The sequence below is a fragment of the Hemitrygon akajei genome, chromosome 27 (assembly GCF_048418815.1).
Source record: "Hemitrygon akajei chromosome 27, sHemAka1.3, whole genome shotgun sequence".
Classification (NCBI taxonomy): Eukaryota; Metazoa; Chordata; class Chondrichthyes; order Myliobatiformes; family Dasyatidae; genus Hemitrygon; species Hemitrygon akajei.
Genome location: NC_133150.1, coordinates 44047909 through 44070557, shown reverse-complemented (window position 1 = coordinate 44070557; position 22649 = coordinate 44047909). Strand labels below are relative to the sequence as shown.

Sequence of the window (22649 nt, the reverse complement as noted above, 5' to 3'; positions counted from 1 at the left end):
GTATTCACAGAGGGGGATGGTCCATCTGCACTTTCCTGATAGAAACTTAGAAGGTAGGTGCAGGAGTAGGCCATTCGGCCCTTCGAGCCTGCACCGCCATTCAGTATGATCATGGCTGATCATCCAACTCAGAACCCTGTACCTGCTTTCTCTCCATACCCCCTGATCCCTTTAGCCAGAAGGGTCATATCTAACTTCCTCTTAAATATAGCCAATGAACCGGTCTCAACTGTTTCCTGTGGCAGAGAATTCCACAGATTCACCACTCTCTGTGTGAAGAAGTTTTTCCTCATCTTGGTCCTAAAAGGCTTCCCCTTTATCCTTAAACTGTGACCCCTCGTTCTGGACTTCCTCAACATCGGAAACAATCTTCCTGCATCTAGCCTGTCCAATCCCTTTAGAATTTTATACATTTCAATAAGATCCCCCCTGAGTCTTCTAAATTCCAGTGAGTATAAGCCTAGTCGATCCAGTCTTTCTTCATATAAAAGTCCTGCCATCCCAGGAATCAATCTGGTGAACCTTCTCTGTACTCCCTCTATGGCAAGAATGTCTTTCCTCAGATTAGGGGACCAAAAGTGCACACAATATTCTAGGTGCGGTCTCACCAAGGCCTTGTACAACTGCAGTAGAACCTCCCTGCTCCTGTACTCAAATCCTTTTGCTATGAATGCCAACTTGCCATTTGCCTTTTTCACCGCCTGCTGTACCTGCATGCCCACCTTCAATGACTGGTGTACAATGACACCCAGGTCTCGCTGCACCTCCCCTTTTCCTAATCGGCCACCATTCAGATAATAATCTGTTTTCCTGTTCTTGCAACCAAAGTGGATAACCTCACATTTATCCACATTAAATTGCATCTGCCATGAAATTGCCCACTCACCTAACCTATCCAAGTCACACTGCATCCTCTTAGCATCCTCCTCACAGCTAACACCGCAGTCCAGCTTCATGTCATCCACAAACTTGGAGATGTTACATTTAATTCCCTCGTCTAAATCATTAATATATATTGTAAACAACTGGGGTCCCAGCACTGAGCCTTGCGGTACCCCACTAGTCACTGCCTGCCATTCTGAAAAGGTCCCGTTTACTCCCACTCTTTGCTTCCTGTCTGCCAACCAATTCTCTATCCGCATCAATACCATACCGCCAATACCGTGTGCTTTAAGTTTGCGCACTAGTCTCCTGTGTGGGACCTTGTCAAAAGCCTTTTGAAAATCTAAGTATACCACATCCACTGGCTCCCCCCTATCCACTCTACTAGTTACATCTTCAAAAAATTCTATAAGATTTGTCAGACATGATTTTCCTTTCACAAATCCATGCTGACTTTGTCCGATGATTTCACCTCTTTCCAAATGTACTGTTATTACATCTTTGATAAGCCACTCTAGCATTTTCCCCACCACCGATGTCAGACTAACCGGTCTATAATTCCCCGGTTTCTCTCTCCCTCCTTTTTTAAAAAGTGGGGTTACATTAGCCACCCTCCAATCCTCAGGAACTAATCCAGAATCTAAGGAGTTTTGAAAAATTATCACTAATGCATCCATTATTTCTTGGGCTACTTCCTTAAGCACTCTGGGATGCAGACCATCTGGCCCTGGGGATTTATCTGCCTTTAATCCCTTCAATTTACCTAACACCACTTCCCTACTAACATGTATTTCCCTCAGTTCCTCCATCTCACTAGACCCTCGGTCCCTTACTATTTCCGGAAGATTATTTATGTCCTCCTTAGTGAAGACAGAACCAAAGTACTTATTCAATTGGTCTGCCATGTCTTTGTTCCCTATGATCAATTCACCTGTTTCTGACTGGAAAGGACCTACATTTGTCTTGACCAATCTTTTTCTTTTCACATATCTATAAAAGCTTTTACAGTCAGTTTTTATGTTCCCTGCCAGCTTTCTCTCATAATCTTTTTTCCCCTTTCCTAATTAAGCCCTTTGTCCTCCTTTGCTGGTCTCTGAATTTCTCAAAGTCCTCAGGTGTGTCGCTTTTTTTTGCTAATTTATATGTTTCTTCTTTGGATTTAATACTATCGCTAATTTCCCTTGTCAGCCACGGGTATACTTCCTTCCCTGGTTTATTCTTTTGCCAAACTGGGATGAACAATTGTTGCAGTTCATCCATGCGATCTTTAAATGCTTGCCATTGTATATCCACCGTCAACCCTTTAAGTATCATTTGCCAGTCTATCTTAGCTAATTCACGTCTCATACCTTCAAAGTTACCCTTCTTTAAGTTCAGAACCTTTGTTTCTGAATTAACTATGTCACTCTCCATCTTAATGAAGAATTCCACCATATTATGGTCACTCTTACCCTAGGGGCCTCGCACGACAAGATTGCTAACTAACCCTTCCTCATTGCTCAATACCCAGTCTAGAATGGCCTGCTCTCTAGTTGGTTCCTCGACATGTTGGTTCAGAAAACCATCCCGCATACATTCCAAGAAATCCTCTTCCTCAGCACCCTTACCAATTTGGTTCACCCAATCTATATGTAGATTGAAGTCACCCATTATAACTACTGTTCCTTTATTGCACGCATTTCTAATTTCCTGTTTAATGCCATCCCCAACCTCACTACTAATGTTAGGTGGCCTGTACAATACTCCCACCAGTGTTTTCTGCCCCTTAATGTTATGCAGCTCTACCCATATCGATTACCCATCCTCCAGGCTAATGTCTTTCCTTTCTATTGCGTTAATCTCCTCCCTAACCAGCAATGCTACCCCACCTCCTTTTCTTTCCTGTCCATCCCTCCTGAATATTGAATATCCCTGGATGTTGAGCTCCCATCCTTGGTCACCCTGGAGCCATGTCTCTGTGATCCCAACTATATCATATTCATTAATAACTATCTGCACATTCGATTCATCTACCTTGTTACGAATGCTCCTCGCATTGACACACAAAGCCTTCAGGCTTGTTTTTACAACACTCTTAGCCCTTATACAATGGTGTTGAAAAGTGGTTCTTTTTGCTTTTTGCCCTGGATTTGCCTGCCTGCCACTTTTACTTTTCACCTTACTAGTTTTTGCTTCTACCCTCATTTTACAGCCCTCTGTCTCTCTGCACTTGTTCCCATCCCCCTGCCACATTAGTTTAAATCCTCCTGAACAGCAGTTGTCCTGATGTCCACAATGATTTCCTTGTTCTTCTCCATGTTTTGACTTAGCTTGTTCTTCTCACATCAATCCACCTGCCACTCCATTTCCTCTTCGTCATCTGACTCACAATTGTTTGTGTGTGTGTGTGTGTGTGTGTGTGTGTGTGTGTGTGTGTGTGTGTGCGCGCACGTGTGTGAATAAAAGCCTCTGGAACTACAAACTCTGTTTAGCGGAGCGAACAGAGCAAGTATAAAAACACTTACCTGTGCATTCACAGGCCCCTCCCACTGCAACACACCTCCTACTCAATCCTGTCTGTGAGGCCTCAAAGTACCACATCCAAGTCCCACCGAATGTTCTCTGGTTATACAGTCCCCGGAGATTGAAACTCTGCAGTAATTGGACCAATACACAGTGCAAGGTGAAGCCACCAAATCAGAACTAATCATCTCCTGTCACCACTCTTCATGAAGCCCACCTCTGTGTTTACAAAACTTCCATGTTGCCACTGTAGTTTTCCATTTTCAAGCTTTTATTCTCATTGTGGAAATGATAAACTCAGTAAAGAAGTCACCATCGCCTCCAGGTGACTGATGTCCAAGCCGCTCTTTAACATCTGAGGGGCCCATTGATTATTGGGTCCTGATATCATGGTGAGTGCTGGAAAAGACCCCACTCAGGTGGGGAGAAATGGCAGATGCCCATGTAGAGACAAAAGCAAGAGGTTATAGGTAGAGCAAACACGAGGAAATCTGCAGATGCTGGAAATTCAAACAGCACACACGAAATGCTGGTGGAACACAGCAGGCCAGGCAGCATCTTTAAGGAGAAGCACTGTCGACGTTTCGGGCCGAGACCCTTCGTCAAGACTAACTGAACGGAGAGATACTAAGAGATTTGAAAGTAGTGGGGGGAGGCACCAGAGGGAGATGGAGAACAGGCAAACAGCTAAATATGTCAGGGATGGGGTAAGAAGGGGAGGAGGGACATTAACGGAAGTTAGAGAAGTCAATGTTCATGCCATCAGGTTGGAGGCTACCCAGCCGGTATATAAGGTGTTGTTCCTCCAACCTGAGTTTGGATTCATTTTGACAATAGAGGAGGCCATGGATAGACATATCAGAATGGGAATGGGACGTGATCTCCCTCCTGGCACTTATCCTTGTAAGCGGAACAAGTGCTACACCTGCCCTTACACTTCCTCCCTCACCACCATTCAGGGCCCCAGACAGTCCTTCCAGGTGAGGCAGCCAGAGTAATCAAAGACCTATCCACCTCAGACAATGTCTCTTCCCTCCTCTCTCATAGGCCAGAATCTACAAAACCCTGAAATTCTGTACCACCAGGCTCAAGGACGGCTTTTCCCTGCTGTTTGAAGACTATTGAATGGTTCCCTAGCAAAATAAGATGGATTCTTGGGCTCACAATCTACCTCGTTTTGATCTTACCCCTTATTGTCCACCTGTATTGCTCTTTCTCTCTAACTGTAACACTTCATTCTGTATTCTTTTGTTTTCCTAACTTCATTTTTTATTTTATTGAGATATAATGAGGAACAGCCTCTTTTGGCACTTCATGCTGTCCAGCAATCCTCTAATTGTATTCTGAGTCTACCCACAATACAACCCCACATATCGGCTACTTTTAGGAGGCCTAAATGAATCCCATAATTTTTTTTTACCTTGGCGTTTTCTTAACTCCACCCACAAAGATTCAACATTCTCAGACCCTATGTCACCTCCTTCTAAAGATGTAATTCCATCTCTTGCCAATATAGCCAGACCACCACCAATACCCTCCTGCCTGTCCTTATGATACAAAGTATATCTTTTGATGTTAAGCTCCCAACTATGTCCTTCCTTCAGCCACGACTCAGTGATGCCCACAGTGTCACACCAACCAATCTCTAATTGTGCCACGAGGGCTTCAGATTTATAGATAATTGGGCAGTTTTCCAGGGAAGGTGGGACCTGTTCCGGCGGGATGGTTTACATCTGAACTGGAGGGTGAAAAATCTTCTTGCAGGTAGGTTTGCTAGAGAGGCTCCAGTGGATTTAAACTAGATATGAGTGGGGAGGGGAACCAGAGTGTAGGAACAGATGTATGGGAGAAGGAAGAAAAAGAAGATAGTAAAGTTGTTTGCACCGTTAGAGATAAACAGAGAGGAAGAGGTGGAGAATTTCTTAAATACATTTATTTTAATGCTAGGAGCATTGTAAGAAAGGTGGATGAGCTTAGAGCATGGATTGATACCTGGAAATATGATGTTGTAGCTATTAGTGAAACATGGTTGCAGGGGGTGTGAGATTGGCAACTAAATATTCCTGGATTTCGTTACTTCAAGTATGATAGAATTGGAGGGACAAGAGGGGGAGGTGTTGCCTTGCTTGTCAGAGAAAATATTACAGTGGTGCTCTGGCAGGATAGATTAGAGGGCTCGTCTAGGGAAATTATTTGGGTGGAATTGAGGAATGTGAATGGTATAGTATCACTTATAGTGGTGTATTATAGACCACCTAATGGGGAGCGAGAATTGGAGGAGCAAATTGGCAAGGAGATAACAGATATTTGTAGTAAGCACAGGGTTGTGATTGTGGGAGACTTTAATTTTCCACACATAGACTGGGAAGCCCATACAGTAAAAGGGATGGATGGTTTGGAGTTTGTAAAATGTGTGCAGGATAGTTTTTTGCAGCAATACATAGAGGTACCAACTAGAGGAGGGGCAGTGTTGGATCTCCTGTTAGGGAATGAGATAGGTCAGGTGACGGAGGTGTGTGTTGGGGAGCACTTTGGGTCCAGTGAGCACAATGTCATTAGTTTCAATATAATTATGGAGAAGGATAGGACTGGACCCATGGTTGAGATTTTTGATTGGAGAAAGGCTAACTTTGAGGAGATGCGAAAAGACTTAGAAGGAGTGGATTGGGACAAAGAGAGATATCTACAATAAATATAGGCAGCATGGAGTAAATGAGGTGCTCAAGGAATATAAAGAATGTAAGAAGAATCTTAAGAAAGAAATTAGAAAAGTTATAAGAAGATACGAGGTTGCTTTGGCAAGTAAGATGAAAATAAATCCAAAGGGTTTCTACAGTTATATTAATAGCAAAAGGATAGTGAGGGATATAACTGGTCCCTTAGAGAATCAGAGTGGACAGCTATGTGTGGAGCCAAAGAAACGGGGGAGATTTTGAACAATTTCTTTTCTTCGGTATTCACTAAGGAGAAGGATATTGAATTGTGTAAGGTAAGGGAAACAAGTAGGGAAGTTATGGAAACTATGACGATTAAAGAGGAGGAAGTACTGGAGCTTTTAAGGAATATAAAAGTGGATAAATCCCCAGATCCTGACAGGATATTCCCTAGGATCTTGAGGGAAGTTAGTGTAGAAATAGCAGGGGCTCTGACAGAAGGATTTCAAATGTCATTAGAAACGGGAATGGTGCTGGAGGATTGGCATATTGCTCATGTTGTTCCATTGTTTAAAAAGGGTTCTAAGAGTAAACCTATCAATTATCGGCCTGTCAGTTTGACGTCAGTGGTGGGTAAATTAATGGAAAGTATTCTTAGAGATGGTATATATAATTATCTGGATAGACAGGGTCTGATTAGGAACAGTCAACATGGATTTGTGCGTGGAAGGTCATGTTTGACAAATCTTCTTGAATTCTTTGAAGAGGTTACGAGGAAAGTTGACGAGGGTAAAGCAGTGGACGTTGTCTATATGGACTTCAGTAAGGTCTTTGACAAGGTTCCGCATGCAAGGTTAGTTACTAAGGTTCAATCGCTAGGTATTAATATTGAAGTAGTAAAATGGATTCAACAGTGGCTGGATGGGAGATGCCAGAGAGTAGTGGTGGATAACTGTTTGTCAGGTTGAAGGCCGGTGACTAGTGGTGACTCAGGGATCTGTACGGGGTCCAATGTTGTTTGTCATTTACATTAATGATCTGGATGATGGTGTGGTAAATTGGTTTAGTAAGTATGCAGATGATACTAAGATAGGTGGCATTGTGGATAATGAAGTAGGTTTTGAAAGCTTGCAGAGAGATTTATGCCAGTTAGAAGAGTGGGCTGAACGATGGCAGATGGAGTTTAATGCTGATAAGTATGAGCTGCTACATTTTGCTAGGAATAATCCAAATAGGACATACATGGTAAATGATAGGGCATTGAAGAATGCAGAACAGAGTGATCTAGGAATAATGGTGCATAGTTTCCTGAAGGTGGAATCTGATGTGGATAGGGTGGTGAAGAGAGCTTTTGGTATGCCGGCCTTTATAAATCAGAGCATTGAGTGCAGGAGTTGGGATGTAATGTTAAAATTCTACAAGGCATTGGTGAGGCCAAATTTGGAGTATTATGTACTGTTCTTGTCACCGAATTATAGGAAAGATGTCAACAAAATAGAGAGAGCACAGAGAAGATTTACTAGAAAGTTACCTGGGTTTCAGCACCTAAGTTACAGAGAAAGGTTGAACAAGTTAGGTCTTTATTCTTTGGAGCGCAGAAGTTTGAGGGGGGACTTGATAGAGGTATTTAAAATTATGAGTGGGATAGATAGAATTGACATGGATAGGCTTTTTCCATTGAGAGTAGGGCAGATTCAAACAAGAGGACATGAGTTGAGAGTTAGGGGACAAAAGTTTAGGGGTAACACGAGGGGGAACTTCTTCACTCAGAGAGTGGTAGCTGTGTGGAACGAGCTTCCAGTAGAAGTGGTAGGGGCAGGTTTGGTATTGTCATTTAAAGTAAAATTGGATAGGTATATGGACAGGAAAAGAATGGAGGATTATGGGCTGAGCGCAGGTTGGTGGGACTAGGTGAGAGTAAGTGTTCGACACGGATTAGAAGGGCCAAGGTGGCCTGTTCCCGTGCTGTAATTGTTATATGGTTATAAAAACAATATCTTCAGTCCTGTACCCTTCGCCCTTATGAATTTTGACTCTGTGGTCCGATGGAATTCTTTGCTCTGTCTGCATTTGTACCCAGTCATTGCCCTGCCCTTCCTTACATTCATGTTACGTTCATCATCCAGTTGTAAACCTGCTGGTTCATCCTCAGCTCCATCATCCTGGTTCCCATCACATGTACTGACATTGTCATCTTCTGAAGTTCATTATAACTGGTAAATCGGTTTATTGTTGTGGTACTCCAGTGTATGTGACAGTAGTAAACCAAACTACCAATTATAATATACTTCAGAAGATGTTTTAAGATCCCAGTATACTTATTATCACAGTATGTATACATATACGATCTAGAGGTATGTCTCCTTACAGGTAGCCATAAAACAAAGAAACCCAACAGAATCCATTAAAAAAGCAGACTGTCGAACACCCAATGTGCAGAGAGAAGAAAAACAGATCATGCAAACAATCAAAGCAAGCGAACAGTGATCAGAACCGATGTCCACAAAAGAACGCCTGTCAACCGACATGAAGCCGTGGACTCTCAGTTCGGTGCCGAGCTGAGTAAGTATCAGGGAGAAGCGAGCTGAACCAGACCATCTCTCGCCTTGGGTCCCCACACCCTGACCTTCAAAATCTGTCGATTGAAGAGTGTGAAAAGTTATCAAAAAGATAAATCTCCTGGAGGGCTGCATAAATGCAAATTCTTTCTTATGTTGATGCAAAAGGTACAGAAAGCATGATCAGGTTTAATATCACCGGCATATGTTGTGACATTTGTTAAAGTTGTGTTAGCTGTACAGTGCAATTCATGATAAATATTGAAAAAACTGAATTACAGTAAGTGTATATTTATATATTAAATGGTTAAGTTAAAGTAACTCCTGCAAAAATGGAAATAAATAAAACAAAAGTAGTGAGGTGGTGTTCATGAGTTCAATGTCCATTTAGAAATTGGGTGGCAAGCTGTTTCTGAATCGCTGAGTGTGTGCCTTCAGGCTTCTGTACCTCCTCCTGAGGGTAACAATGAGAAGAGGGCATGTCTTGTGTTGGGGGTCCTCAATGATGGGTGCTGCCTTCTGAGGCTCTGCTCCTTCAAGATGTCTCAGATACTACGGAGGCCAGTACTCATGATGGAGCTGACTCTCGACAAGTGACTTCAGAACTGAAATTGAACTGAGGGCATTTTTGAGGGCAATTATTTTGTTTTGATGAAGGGTCTTGGCCCTAAATGTCAACTGTACTTTTTTCCAGAAATGCTGCCTGGCCTGTGAGATCGTCCAGTATTCTGTGTGCGTTGCTTGGATTTGCAGAATTTGAGGATTTTCTCTTGATTTTGTTTTCATTGTTGCCTGAGATCAGCAGTGAGAACAGAGAGAAACACAAGAGATTATTAATAGAAGTCATGTTTAATTGCTCACCTTATCAATTAATAGTCAATAATATGCACTTATTACTGATTCTCTTTTGTTGACAGAGCATTTTTGAATATGTTTACAAATCTGATTATTATCCACTTGATTAGATAATTCCCCAGATCTGAATACCCTTGAAACTATTATAAAAATAGTTTGAGATGATTTGTCCTGTTCTGTGCTTCAGCCTGCGATTCCAAAGTTTAATTTCACTGAGTTTTTGAAGAGTCGGATTAGCTTTATATGTCACAAGGACAGTACATGGAAACATTGAAACGTACTGTGAAATACATCATTTGTGTCAATGACCAACACAGTCCGCATACGTGCTGGGGTGGTCTGCAGGTTTCAGCATGCTTCTTGTGTCAATATAGCAGGCTGACAGTTTATTAATTCTAACTTGTACATCCTTGGAAAGTGAGAGGAATACAGAGCATCTGGAGGAAATCCACGCGGTCAATAGACAATAAACAATAGGTGCAGAAGTAGACCATTCGGCCCTTTGAGCCTGCACCGCCATTTTGAGATCATTGCTGATCAATTCCTATCACTACCTTGACCCCATATCCTTTGATTCCCCTATCCATAAGATACCTATCCAGCTCCTTCTTGAAAGCATCCAGAGAATTGACCTCCACTACCTTCCGAGGCAGTGCATTCCAGACCCCCACAACTCTCTGGGAGAAGAAGTTTTTCCTTAACTCTGTCCTAAATGACCTATCCCTTATTCTCAAACCATGCCCTCTGGTACTGGACTCTCCCAGCATCTGGAACATATTTCCTGCAGGGAGAACGCAAAAACTCCTTCTAGACAGTGGCAGGAAATGAATCCCAATCTTACAGCTGGCACATTACATGGTTATGCTAATGTCTCGATACTGTGCTGATAATTTTTTTTGAAGAACTTTTCACTTTGATGGAACTTCTGGGTCTAGTTATTGGAGAGTGTGCAGAAGTGGTTTACCAAGATGTTTCCTGGATTAGAGTGTATGTGATTTAAGGTGAGATTAGACAACCTTGTGTCGTGTTCTCTGCAGTGGAGGAAGCTGAGTGGAGACCTGATATATTTTTATAAGTTTACATTCAGTCGCCTCTGTATGAGGTACCTCCTATACCTGATAAAGTGGTTATTGAGTGTATGTTTGTGGTCTTTTGCTGCTGTAGCCCATCCACATCAAGTTTTGACATGTTGTGTATTCAGGAATGCTCTTCCGCTCACTATTGTTGTAACATGTGGTTATTTCAGTTCATGTCACCTTCCGGTCAGCTTGAACCAGTCTGGCCATTCTCCTCTGACGTCTCTCATTAACAAGGCATTTCTGCCCACAGAACAGCTTCTCATTGTATGATTTTTGCTTATTGCACCATTCTCTGTAACGTCCAGAGATGTGCATGAAATTTCCTGGAGATCAGCAGTTTCTAGGGTACTCAAGCCACCCCATCTGGCACCAACCATCATTCCACGGACAAAGTCACTTAGATCACATTACTACCCCATTCTGAGCTTTGGTCTGAAGAACAGCTGAACCTCTTGAGCATGTCTGCATGCTTTTATGCATTGAGTTGCAGCTACATGATTGGCTGATTAGATATTGGCATTAATGAGCAGGTGCATGGGTGTATCTAATAAATGGCCTCTGAGAGTATGAGAGGGATAGATAGCCAGCGAGTGTGTCGCCACCCACAGCTCCAATCTGCTAATTAAAGTTGCTGACAGGACAGCACTGATTGGCCTAATCTCAAATAATAATGAGGCAGCCTACAGAGAAGAAGTCATCACCCTGACACCATGGTGTCAAGAAGACAACCTCTCCCTCAATGTCTCAAAAAAGAAGGAGCTGGTTGTGGATTATAGGAGGAATGGAGACAGGCTAGCCCCTGTCGACATCAATGGATCTAGGGCTGAGAGGGTGAACAGATTTAAGATCCTCGGCATACACATCACTGAGGATCTCATGTTATATTTGTTGTGCATACCATTTACTATAAATTAATATAAGTTGCATATTGCACATTTAGACAGAGACCTACTGTCTACTGTCTAAGACCTACTGTTAAGTTTAAAGCAGATGTTTGGGGCAAGTCTTTTACACGGAGACTGTTTGATGCTTGGAATGAGCCCCAGGGAATATTGAAGGCCAAAGGGACTCTTCCTGTGCTTTGCTATTCATGGGTTTATGGACTGTTCAGACATCTGATGGTGAAGGGGGAGGAGGTGTTCTTAAATCATTAAGAGTGAGTCTTTAAGAAGTTAGGATAGGTATATGGATGTGTGGGTGCAGGAGGACATTGATGTGGGTGTGGGAGCTGGAATCAGACAGAAGACTAGACTGGCATGGGCTGGATTGGATGCGGGGCCTGTCTCTGTGCTGTAGTGTCTATGACAATCGGAATCACGACACTTCTTACTGCAGTGTCCATGATGATTGGAGTTATAACTCTTTGTACTGTAGAATCGATGGCAGTAGGATTTGATTCTTTGTAGTGTGATGTCGATAACAATCGGACTCGTGACTCTGGATAGATTATGAAACCATATGTTTTGCTTCTTTTCTGTTTGTTTTTCTTTGTCTTGAATATGATTCTGAGATGTTTGGGCCTGTGGTTTCCATTTTGGAAATCGTCAGGGTGTTCTGGTGCTCTGTGGTCGCTGGCAGGATCATGAGGATATGTCTGCAGGATGGCCCTCAAGTCGATGCTCGACTCCATTTTGTGGATTAAAGTTTCCATTGTTCACCGATTAAAACAAGTAGAGACGTTGAAATATCAAGCGAATGCGGGAGGTGAACACCTGCTGCCAGAATTTTGATCGCTGGTGGGATTGCTCTGCTGTCAGAGAAGGGATACTACCTTTTGAACACTGGTGTCAGAGTGGGAGAACCCAGGTTTTCTGCATTTTGGATTTGGACTTGGACTATAGATTTTTTTTTTAGTCTTATAGTATTTTATATTCAATGTTTTTTGCCCGATTTTTCACATTCGTTGTGTGTGGAGAGGAGGATTTGGAGATTGATATGCCTGTTCCATTTTGTCTATTTCTTTGTGCGGGAGGTAGATATTTAGGGGTTGTAGATCGAGCTACCATTCTTTTCTTTCTTGGTTTCAAGAGACTGGATAGGCTGTGTCTGTTTTCCCTGGAGTGAAGGAGGCTGAGGGGTGACCTTCTGGAGGTTTATAAAATCACGAGCTGTTGTACATAACGTGAATAGTCACAGTCCTTTTCATGGTCTAGAAATAAAAGGTAGAGGTTTAAGGTGAGATGGGAAAGATTTAAAGGGGACCTGAGGGGCAATGTTTTCCCCCATGTAATGTGGTGGGTCTATGGAATGAGCTGCTAGAAGTAGAGGTGGAGGTAGGGAGAATTAAAAATATTTAGCAATGTACAACAATAGGAAGGGTTTGGAGTCAGAGAATTTCAGAAGAATAAAATAAGTTTCAATAAGTGATTTTACTGTCAGAGAAAGGCATACAATATACATCCTGAAATTCATTTTCTTCCCAGACATCCACAAAAAGAAAGGAGTTCCCCAAGGAATGAATGACAGTTAAAACATTAGAGCCCCAAAGCCCCCCCAACTCCCCCTCCCATGCACAACCAGCTGCAAGGCAACTTCCACCCTCCACCCACCAGCAAAGATGCATCAACACCCTTCACTGATCAATCAGTCGTGCAGCAAAGAATCAATGAGGACACAGACTTGCAGTACCCCAAAGAGTACTCGTTCACCCAGTAATTTGACATACCACAAGCTCTCTCTCTCCCTAATAAGGGAAAAAGGGGTGTCCCATTTCACATCGAGACAGGAGGCATAACAAACAACTCACTGATTTACGATGTTACAAGTCGGTTGCTTTGCTTTTTCCGAGCTCTGCGCCCGGAGATTTGGCACCAAGAAGGTGCAGCTCCCCGAGCACACGACCCCTGGCAGCCAACCCGCTGCTCCCGATGTTCCGTGTTCTCCCGCGATGCTTCAGTTTGCGGCACCGGCCTGGAATCAGCATGTCCCCGGAGACATGAAATCCCGGAACCGTGTAAGCACGCTCGTCTTCCAGGCCGTATCCTTGGGCTATCCTCATCTGGACCATGATCCTCCCCATTCATGTACTTATCCAAACTTAAATGTTGCAATCAAACTCGAGTCCTCCACTTCCACTGACAGCTCATTCCACACTCTCACCATCTTCTGAGTCATGATGGTCCCCTCTCAAATTTTCCTTAAATATTTTACCTTTCACCCTTAACCTATTTCCTGTACTTCCTGTCTTATCCAACCTCAACAAAAAATGCCTGCTTCCATTGACAATATCCATTCCCATTAACATTTTGTACACAGCTATCGAATTCCCTCACGTTCTCCTTCGCTGCAGGGATGAAGTCCAGGTCGATGCAACCTTTCCCTGTTCCTCAGTTCCTCAAGTCCTAGCAATACCCTTGTAAATTTTCTCCGTCCTCTTTCAATCTGCCTGATACCTTTCCAGTAGATAGGTGACCAGAACTGCACACAATACTCCAAATTTGGCCTGACCCACGTCTTAGACAACTTCAAGACAACAGCCCAGTTATCTGATTTATGAAGGTCAATGTGGCAAAAGCACATGTCAGGCAGCACAGTAACGCAAAGGTTGGTGCAACGCTTTACAAAGCTAACTGTAAATTAGGGATCGATTTCCCATGTTCTGTGTAAGGAGTTTGTACATTCTCCCTGTGACCATGTGGATTTCTTCCCAGTGCTCTGGTTTCCTCCCACATTCCAAAGACTTTTGCCTAGGGTCAGTAAGTTGTGGGCATGCTATATTGGCACCAGAAGTGTAGCGATACTTTCAGGCTGCATTGCACAATCCTCGCTGATTTGACTTGACACAAATGACAGATTTCCCTGCATATGAGAAAGTCTGCGGATGCTGGAAATCCAAAGCAACACACATAAAGTGCTGGAGGAACTCAGCAGGTCAGGCAGCATCTGTGGAAGTGAATAAACAGTCAATGTTTAAATTTACTCTGGTCTTTGAACTTAGTTGGATGTCACAAAATTAGGAGAGACATAGACATCATAGCCAGTCAATGACGCCATCCTCCATTCTTTGTCAGGTCTCACTGATGTAGAGGAGGCCTCAATGGGAAAACCAGATAGAATAAATGACTGTGGTGGATTCACAAGTAAAGGGCTACGTCACCTGGAACTACCTCACCTGGAAGGACTGTTTAGGTCTCAGTCATTTGATAAAACAGTTCTTAATCTAATTTCTGATTGTGTTATCTGTGATAAGACTTTAATTCCACAGCACTTAACATACTTTATTATAAATCAACTTCTATATTGAAGGGTGTCCTGAATAGAATGTGTTTTATCAAAGATAAACTGATCACGAGGACAATTATATTTACTTCTCATGTGGAATGATTGTATCTGTGTCCATGTGACAATGATTCCTTGAGTATAAATATTAGGGCTCAGAAGCCCGATGTCAGATTCTGAAAGGAATCCAATCGATTCAACATGAAGTGGTTACTCCTTGCCTTTGTATGCATCCAGCTCTCTGATGCCGTCTTCAGGTAGGATCATTTTAACCAAATCTTAACAGTTTTGGCAATTAATTTTTCTCCCCAAGGAACAATAACAGATGCTGACATTCTTAAATCATTTCCCACTTTACAGAGTTCCTTTACGTAAAGGAAAATCTGCCCGAGATGTTCTTCGGGAGAAGGGATTGTTGGAAGATTTCCTCAAGAAACATCCATATGATCCCTGCACAAAGTTCAAAGGTGCTTGTTCCATTGAAACTTTGGCATCAGAGGAGCCTATGACCAACTACATGGATGTAAGTAATCCTTGACTGCTATGATCTGAAATGTGGGGTGAAGGAACTCTTGACCTTCTTAATGAAAATGGTGTAACATTCCTATTGTTTTTAGAGCGAGTTCCTATTTGAAGAGAAGAACAGGAGGTGCAGAAGGAATAGTCCCTTCAGAATGCTGATGGGGGAGCAGTGGTGGGGAGATGAGTCCAGTGGTGGAATCCTGTAGAGTCTGATAGAAATGATGGGGTATGATCCATTGAATGTGGAAGCTAGTCAGGTGGGGGGTGGGCACAAGAGGAACCCTATTCTGGTTCCTGCTGGGAAAAGAGTTGGTATGATAAGAAGTGGAAAATTGGTAACACGGTGAATTGGTTTCCGATTAGTAAAATTCCACCTATCACCTCCCAGCTTCTTATTTCATCCCGCTCATACTCCCACCCACAGTTCTTCCCTCTTACCTGGACGTACGTATCAGCTGCTAGTTTGCACTCCAGCCTCTCTTACTTCTGTCTTCCTCCCCTTTCCTCTCCAGTCTTTATGAAGGCAATCACACTTAATCTGAGTAACCAAGGACATCTTGTTTTTGCCGACAGCTGTCATACTACGGAGCCATCAGCATCGGTAACCCCCCACAGAGCTTCACTGTCGTCTTTGATACTGGCTCATCCAACCTCTGGGTCCCATCAGTCTACTGCAGCCAGACACCATGCGGTAAGAAAATATAACATTGATATTAACATATTTACCAGTTCTGACACTGAGGTAGGGCCCTCTGGAGTGTTAGAGAATAGAGGGACCTTGAGATACAAGTACATGTATCCCTGAATGTGGTGTCACAGGTAGACATTGTGGTGAAGAAGGGTTTTGGCATTCTGGCCTTCATCAGTCAGGGTATTGGGTATAGAAGATCAGATGTTGCTGAGGCCACAGCTGGAATATTGTGTACAGGTTTGATCATCTCTCTACAGGAAAGATGTTGTTAAGCTGGAAAGCGTGTGAAAGGGAATTATGAGGACATTGCTGGGACTCGATGTACATTATATGTTAAATGAATGTCGCACCATTGAAACAGATGTTGAATTGTTTTGCTTCCATCAATGACACAGTCCATGGACGTGCAGCTGACAGCCTGCAAGTGTTGTCTTGCTTCTGCCCCCAGTGTAGCGTGACCTCAACTTTGTCTCCCTCATGTCTTTGGAATGTGGGTGGAAACTGGGGCTCTGGTCTGGTGAGGGGTAGAATGTTTGCAACTTGGCTGAAGGGGAAATCTCGGAGTCTGCCAGCCCTGCGATGCTTGGTGTGCTTTTGACGAGTCTTAGGGAACTATTGACCGGGGTTTGCTTGGCACAGGGTGATATATTGAAACTTTTTGTTTCATTGATGAAATGGATGTTTCTTTGCAGTGAAGCACCACAGATTCAACCCATCCCAGTCCTCAACCTTCCGCACGAATAATAAGTATCTGTCCATCACGTATGGGACAGGAAGTATGACCGGTTTTCTGGGATATGATACTCTGAGAGTAAGTGAACTCTTCACCCTCATAACTCAAACCACAGTGATACCTCTACTGCAAAACTCAGAGATCCAAACTGATACAACATTCTCAATATTATTGAAGACTATTTAATACTTCTTATTTAATTTCACTCATATATATATATATACATACATACACACACTATATATGTATGTATTTACTGTAATCTGTAGTTTGTCTCTCTATTATTGTACAGCAAACTCAAAGTTAACAAATTTAACGACATATCAGAATCAGAATCAGAGTTAATATCACCGACATATGTTATGAAAATTGTTCAGTTTACAGAGGTAGTGCAACGAAATACATGATGAATAAATATGGAGAGACAGAACTGTGTTACTCTAAGTATATATATATATGTTTATTAATTTTAATCAGAAATAAGTAATACAACATAAGAGAATAAAAAATGTACACACTTAAAATCCTGGGGGAACTCAGCAGGCCAGGCAGCATCTAGGGAATAGGGTACAGTTGATATTTTGGGCCAAAAACCATGCTGAACATGTATTAGTTCAGCATGAATCATCCTTTAGTCTTTCTCAACACCCTCTAGATTCTAGCTCTTGAATAATTTATAGTGACCAATTAACCAATCAATCAGCATGTCTTTGGGGAATGAGAGAAAATCAGATCAGACAGAAAGAACCCACCTGATCACAGGGGATGATCTACAAACTCCATGCGGGAAATACCAGAGGACGGGTTTGAACCTGGGTCACTGGCATTGTGAGGCAGCAGCTCCATGAGCTGTGCCCATGTGCGGCCTGACAGGATAAATATCTGATTAATTTCTCTTTAAATCTGTCTGACCAGCTTTCTAACCTTGTGATCAATGGACAAGAGTTTGGATTAAGTGAGACCGAACCCGGCGGTTTCTTCTCCTACTGTAATTTCGACGGTATTTTGGGCTTGGGCTATCCATCACTTGCGGCAGAAGGAGCCACTACAGTGTTCGACAACATAATGTCTCAGCATCTGGTTTCACAGCCACTCTTTTCTGTCTACTTGACAAGGTTAGCACTTTGTAACTCCTTCCTTCACTACCGGAGGATCTGTAATGTGACATGTTAATTTGGTTGGTACCAACATCACTTCTTCTTCTGACGATTCTGGTTATTTATTTTAGTTCAATGGGATTCTAGGAATTAAATCGAGAATATAAAATAGGGATGATGTTGAAAACTTAAAAAGCAGATTACTGGGTCCAGTCCAACATGTCAGGTCAGGGCTGATGACGTTAATTGAACTGGAAGTTGAAGACATTTTGGTCTCCAGTCAGATAAAGATGTCCATCATTCTTAGAGTTTTATTGTTACTTCAGCTTGGACAACTCATTTAAGGTCTAGAGTGACTTGAATACGTAGATAGGAAAGGCTTAGGAAGACATGGAACAGACGGGGCAAGTGGGATTGGTGTAAATGGTGAGCATGGATGAGTTGGAGTAAATGCCCCTTTTCCATGCTGTGTGACTCTATAAATGCATGTTTTTGTTGCAATATTAATGAAATTATTCCTTTAAAGATTTAAAGATTAGCTTTATTTTTTGCATGTATATTGAAACTTGCTGATGTGTTTCAGCGATGTGCTGGGGACAGCCTGAGAGTGCCACCTCACTTCTGGTGTCTACACATCGTGCCTACAACTTACTAACCAAAATCTGTACATCTTTTGAGCGTTTAAATCTGAGATATTCTTATTTAACGTTGTTTTCCAGGACAAATGGTGAATCTGGAAGTGAAGTCCTTTTTGGTGGAATTGACTCAAGCCGCTACACTGGCCCAATCTACTGGGTCCCTGTTACCCAGGAGGCCTATTGGCAAATTGAGATCCAGAGGTAAGTGGTATCTCCATCTGCGGTATTCTCTCACTGATCAGCCATTGATGATTAACTTTCAGTGAGTTGAACGAGTTATATAGTTAGAATTTATAGAGAAAACAATTGTTAGAGTCATGATGAGGCTACAGTGTGGATGGAGGAGCAACTCCTGATATTCCATCTGGGCAGCCTCCTCTCTGCTGGCATGAACATTGATTTTTCTAACTTCCAATAATTTTTCCCCATTCCCCTTCTCTCTTTATCCATTACCTGTTCTGGGTCCCCTCTCACCCCTTCTCCTCTCCTTACATCTCGCAAGTCATCTCTCATCCTCCGTTGGTCCAAAGAGAAAATCCCTAGCTCACTCAACCTACCTCATGAGATATGCTCTCTAATCCAGGCAACATCCTGGTAAATCTTCTCTGCACTCTTTCTAAAACTTCCTCATCCTTCCTATAATGAGGCAATGAGAACTAAACACAATAGTCCAAGTAGAATCGAACTAGATATAACGAATACTTCAGCTTGATGACGAGATTTTCCAAATTATTTTCTTGAATTTCGGACTCAATTCTGAACTGCTTCTACAACCCATACACGCAACTTCAAGAACTCCTAAACTCATATTCTCAGTTTTAGTTATTTTAATTGGCACAATTTGTCATTTTTGCACATTGATTGTTTGTCAGTCTTTGCTTATTGATAGCTTTCATAATATCTATTGTGTTTCTTTATTTGTCTGTCATTGAATCTCAGGGTAGTACAGTACAGGGTGACATATACATTGATAATAAGTTTAATTTGACTCTGATTTTGGCAATAAATCCAAATCAGCATTTTTGGCTAACACTATGATGTTTCTCCCTCAGAGTGACAGTCAACGGCCAGATTGTGGCTTGCTCTCAAGGTTGCCCTGGCATCGTTGATACTGGAACTTCTCTTATCGCTGTTGGCGGAAATTACATCGGCAATATTCAGCAAAGCATTGGAGCAACTCCAAATTATTATGGCCAGGTAGGGGCTGATTGTCCAGTGGTCTGTGCTCAGATGGCAGCTGTAAATTCAGTATACAGACAGCACATTGAGTTAATGAAATGATCTGTCATGCCAGCAGCAGTGATTGTGCAAAGAATGTGCTCAGTGAGAAATGGCTAGGATTACCATCTCCATTCACAATGTAACAACCACGAATCGCTGGATGAACTCAGCAGGCCAGGCAGTTTCTATAGAAAAGAATAAACAGTCAATGTTTCATCAGGCCTGGAAAGAAAGAGAAGTTAGAGTAAGAAGGTGGGGGAGAGGGACGGAAGAGGCACAAGGTGATAGGTGAAATTGGTGGGAGAGGGGTGAAATAAAGAGATGGGAAGTTGATTGGAGAAAGAGATAAAGGGCTGGAGAAGGGGGAATCTGATAGAAGAGGACAGAAAACCATGGAAGAAGGTGAAGGGGAAGAACAGGAAAGGGAGATGATGGGCAGGTAAGGAGATCAGGTGAAAGAGGGAAACAGGAATGAGGAATGGTGAAGGAGTGGTGTGTGGGTGGTGCAATTTCCAGAAGTGTGAGAAATCAGTGTTCATGCCATCAGGTTGGAGGCTATCCAGATGGAATATAAGCTGTTGCTCCTCCGACTGATTGTGGCCTCATCGCGACAGAAGAGGAAGGAGGCCATGGATTGTGTTTTATCATCATTGTACATTCAACCTTTCTCTATTAGTTGTAAAAGCATTAAAGCATGGAAATACACATTGGGTCAGGCAGCATCTGTGGAGAGAGAAATAAAGAAAAGAGAGTCTTTAGATGCTGAAAATCCTGATGAAGGGTCTTTGCCTGAAACATCAACTGTTCATTCCTCTGCATAGACTCTGCCTGACCAGTTGAGTTCCTCCAGCATTTATAGTGAGGGAGAATTAAAATAGTGAAAAACGTTGATGACTTTACATCAGAAGTGGCCAGTTTTGGAAAGTCTGTCGATCAGAAATGACTGATTTCACCAATGATTTCTGAGGACTGTAACAAACCTAATTATTAGATGATGTGGTCTTACTAATGTAAGATCAGAGAAAACAAAGTCAGAGTAGGAATGGGATGGAAATTTAAAATAACAACTTTCTTGGAAGTTAGGGTCATCCCTGTGGTTTGAATTAAGGTGCTATACAAAGTGGCTACCCTATCTGCCTCTGGTTTCTCTGGTGGAGGTGAGGCCACAGAATGAACACCCAATGCACTAAATTTAAAAAGAAGTGTGGCGAGGATGTTTTCAATAGTGAGAGAGTCTAGGACCAGAGAACACAGCCTCAGAATAGAAGGATATCCCGTTAGAACTGTTATGAAGAGGCATTTCTTTAGCCAGAGGGTGGTGTATCAGTGGAAGTTGTTGGCAAAGTTGGCTGTGGAGGCCATGTCAGTGAATATATTTAAAGCAGTGTAGACAGTTTCTTGATTAAGGGGAAGGCAGACGAATGGGGTTGAGAGGGAATGTAAGTCAGCTATGATGAAAAGGCAGAGAAGACTGGATGGGTTGAATGGCTCAGTTCTGCTCCTATGTCTTATGGTCTAAATATTGTTGCTCTTCTTTCACAGTACACCATAAATTGCAACAATATTGGCAATATGCCTGATGTGGTCTTCACCATCAATGGATATGACTTCACTCTTTCTGCCTCAGCCTACACACTGAAGGTACGTGATTCATCAAACATATGGGGGATGAGAATTTCAAGGGATGCATTCATTAACCTTGCACGGTTTAATGACACATGTTATAATGATCATTTATTGAGTGGACACTTGACCTGGTGTTAATTGCTCTCCATTTCCTTCCAGACCAGTTACTCTAACACGGTCAACTGCGACAGTGGATTTAGCGGCACTGGTGGAAACCTCTGGATTTTGGGAGATGTCTTCATTAGAGAATATTACTCCATCTTCGACAGAGGAAACAACCGAGTGGGATTGGCTAAGGCCATCTAACTTGCCCCTCAATATTCCCATTGAAGGTCCATCCCAGTTCAAATTTGCAGGTTGACTTAAGCCATCTCATTTGTCATCTGACCATACAGTATCAAAGATCAGGGTGTCACTTTCAGAATCCTGAAGGTGAAGCCACCGTATTGAATGCTGGGTTTTTACTTAAAGGAAAATGCAAAAAGAGGGGTAACTGAAATAAGTGCCTGGCCAGGATGGGATTTTAAAGGACCAATCTATGAATTTTGGGTCTGGACTGGATATGCAAATATTGAGATCATGTAATTATGCCTCTTCTCAGATTGCCTAGCACCTTTCCTCTCTTCTTTCCTGATTTCCCTCTTCAGCTGTGGTTTCCAGTGCTTCACTCCTGAACCATTCTCACGGAGTGAAATCTGGTTCGATGTAAACGTGAGCTGAACATCACACAGCCTATTGTTCTATCCTGTGGGATATATGTATAAATAGTTCTTAAAAATGTTGAATAAACTTTAATCATGAGATGCATATTACAAGAATTCCAGTTCCTTTTTCTTTGAATGAGTGTGTGTGTGTGTGTGTGTGTGTGTGTGTGTGTGTGTGTGTGTGTGTGTGTGTGTGTGTGTGTGTGTGTGTGTGTGTGTGTGTGTGTGTGTGTGTGTGTGTGTGTTTAAAGTCAAGTCAATTCTATTGTCATTTAACTATGGACTTGTATACTGTGAAGAGAGACAATGTTTCTCTGAACAGGGTGTAAAGCACTATAGTACATATTACACACAGTAACTTATGAAAGTATGAATGAAATCTACAGATGGATTACACACAAATAAACAATGCAAAGTGCATAAACTAAATGTTGTAAGTTACAGAACAGATGAACCAATGACATTTTGAATGCAATGCATGAGGGAGTTCAGAAAGCTAATGTCCTGAGGGAAGATATTGTTCCCATCCTGACCATTTTTGTTTTAATGCATCGGTGTCTCTTGCCTGATGGTAGAAAGTCAAACAGGGTGCTGGATGATGGGTGGGATCCTTGATAGTACGAAGGGCCCTTTGTACGTAGCGCTTCTGATAAATGTATCGGATGGATG

The 22649-nt window shown here is 42.4% G+C and overlaps 1 protein-coding gene across 1 annotated transcript; it reads left to right on the top strand.

Annotated features, from left to right (window-relative positions):
* Positions 1 to 14876: 14876 nt before the first annotated feature.
* On the top strand, positions 14877 to 22094 carry LOC140717323 (pepsin A-like). The gene is made up of 9 exons (XM_073030797.1): positions 14877 to 15005; positions 15109 to 15271; positions 15844 to 15961; positions 16654 to 16772; positions 17610 to 17809; positions 18511 to 18630; positions 19482 to 19626; positions 21193 to 21291; positions 21436 to 22094. The coding sequence occupies exons 1-9, from the start codon at positions 14950 to 14952 to the stop codon at positions 21580 to 21582; spliced, it is 1167 nt and encodes a 388-aa protein (XP_072886898.1). The 5' UTR covers positions 14877 to 14949; the 3' UTR covers positions 21583 to 22094.
* The last annotated feature ends 555 nt before the right edge of the window (positions 22095 to 22649 follow it).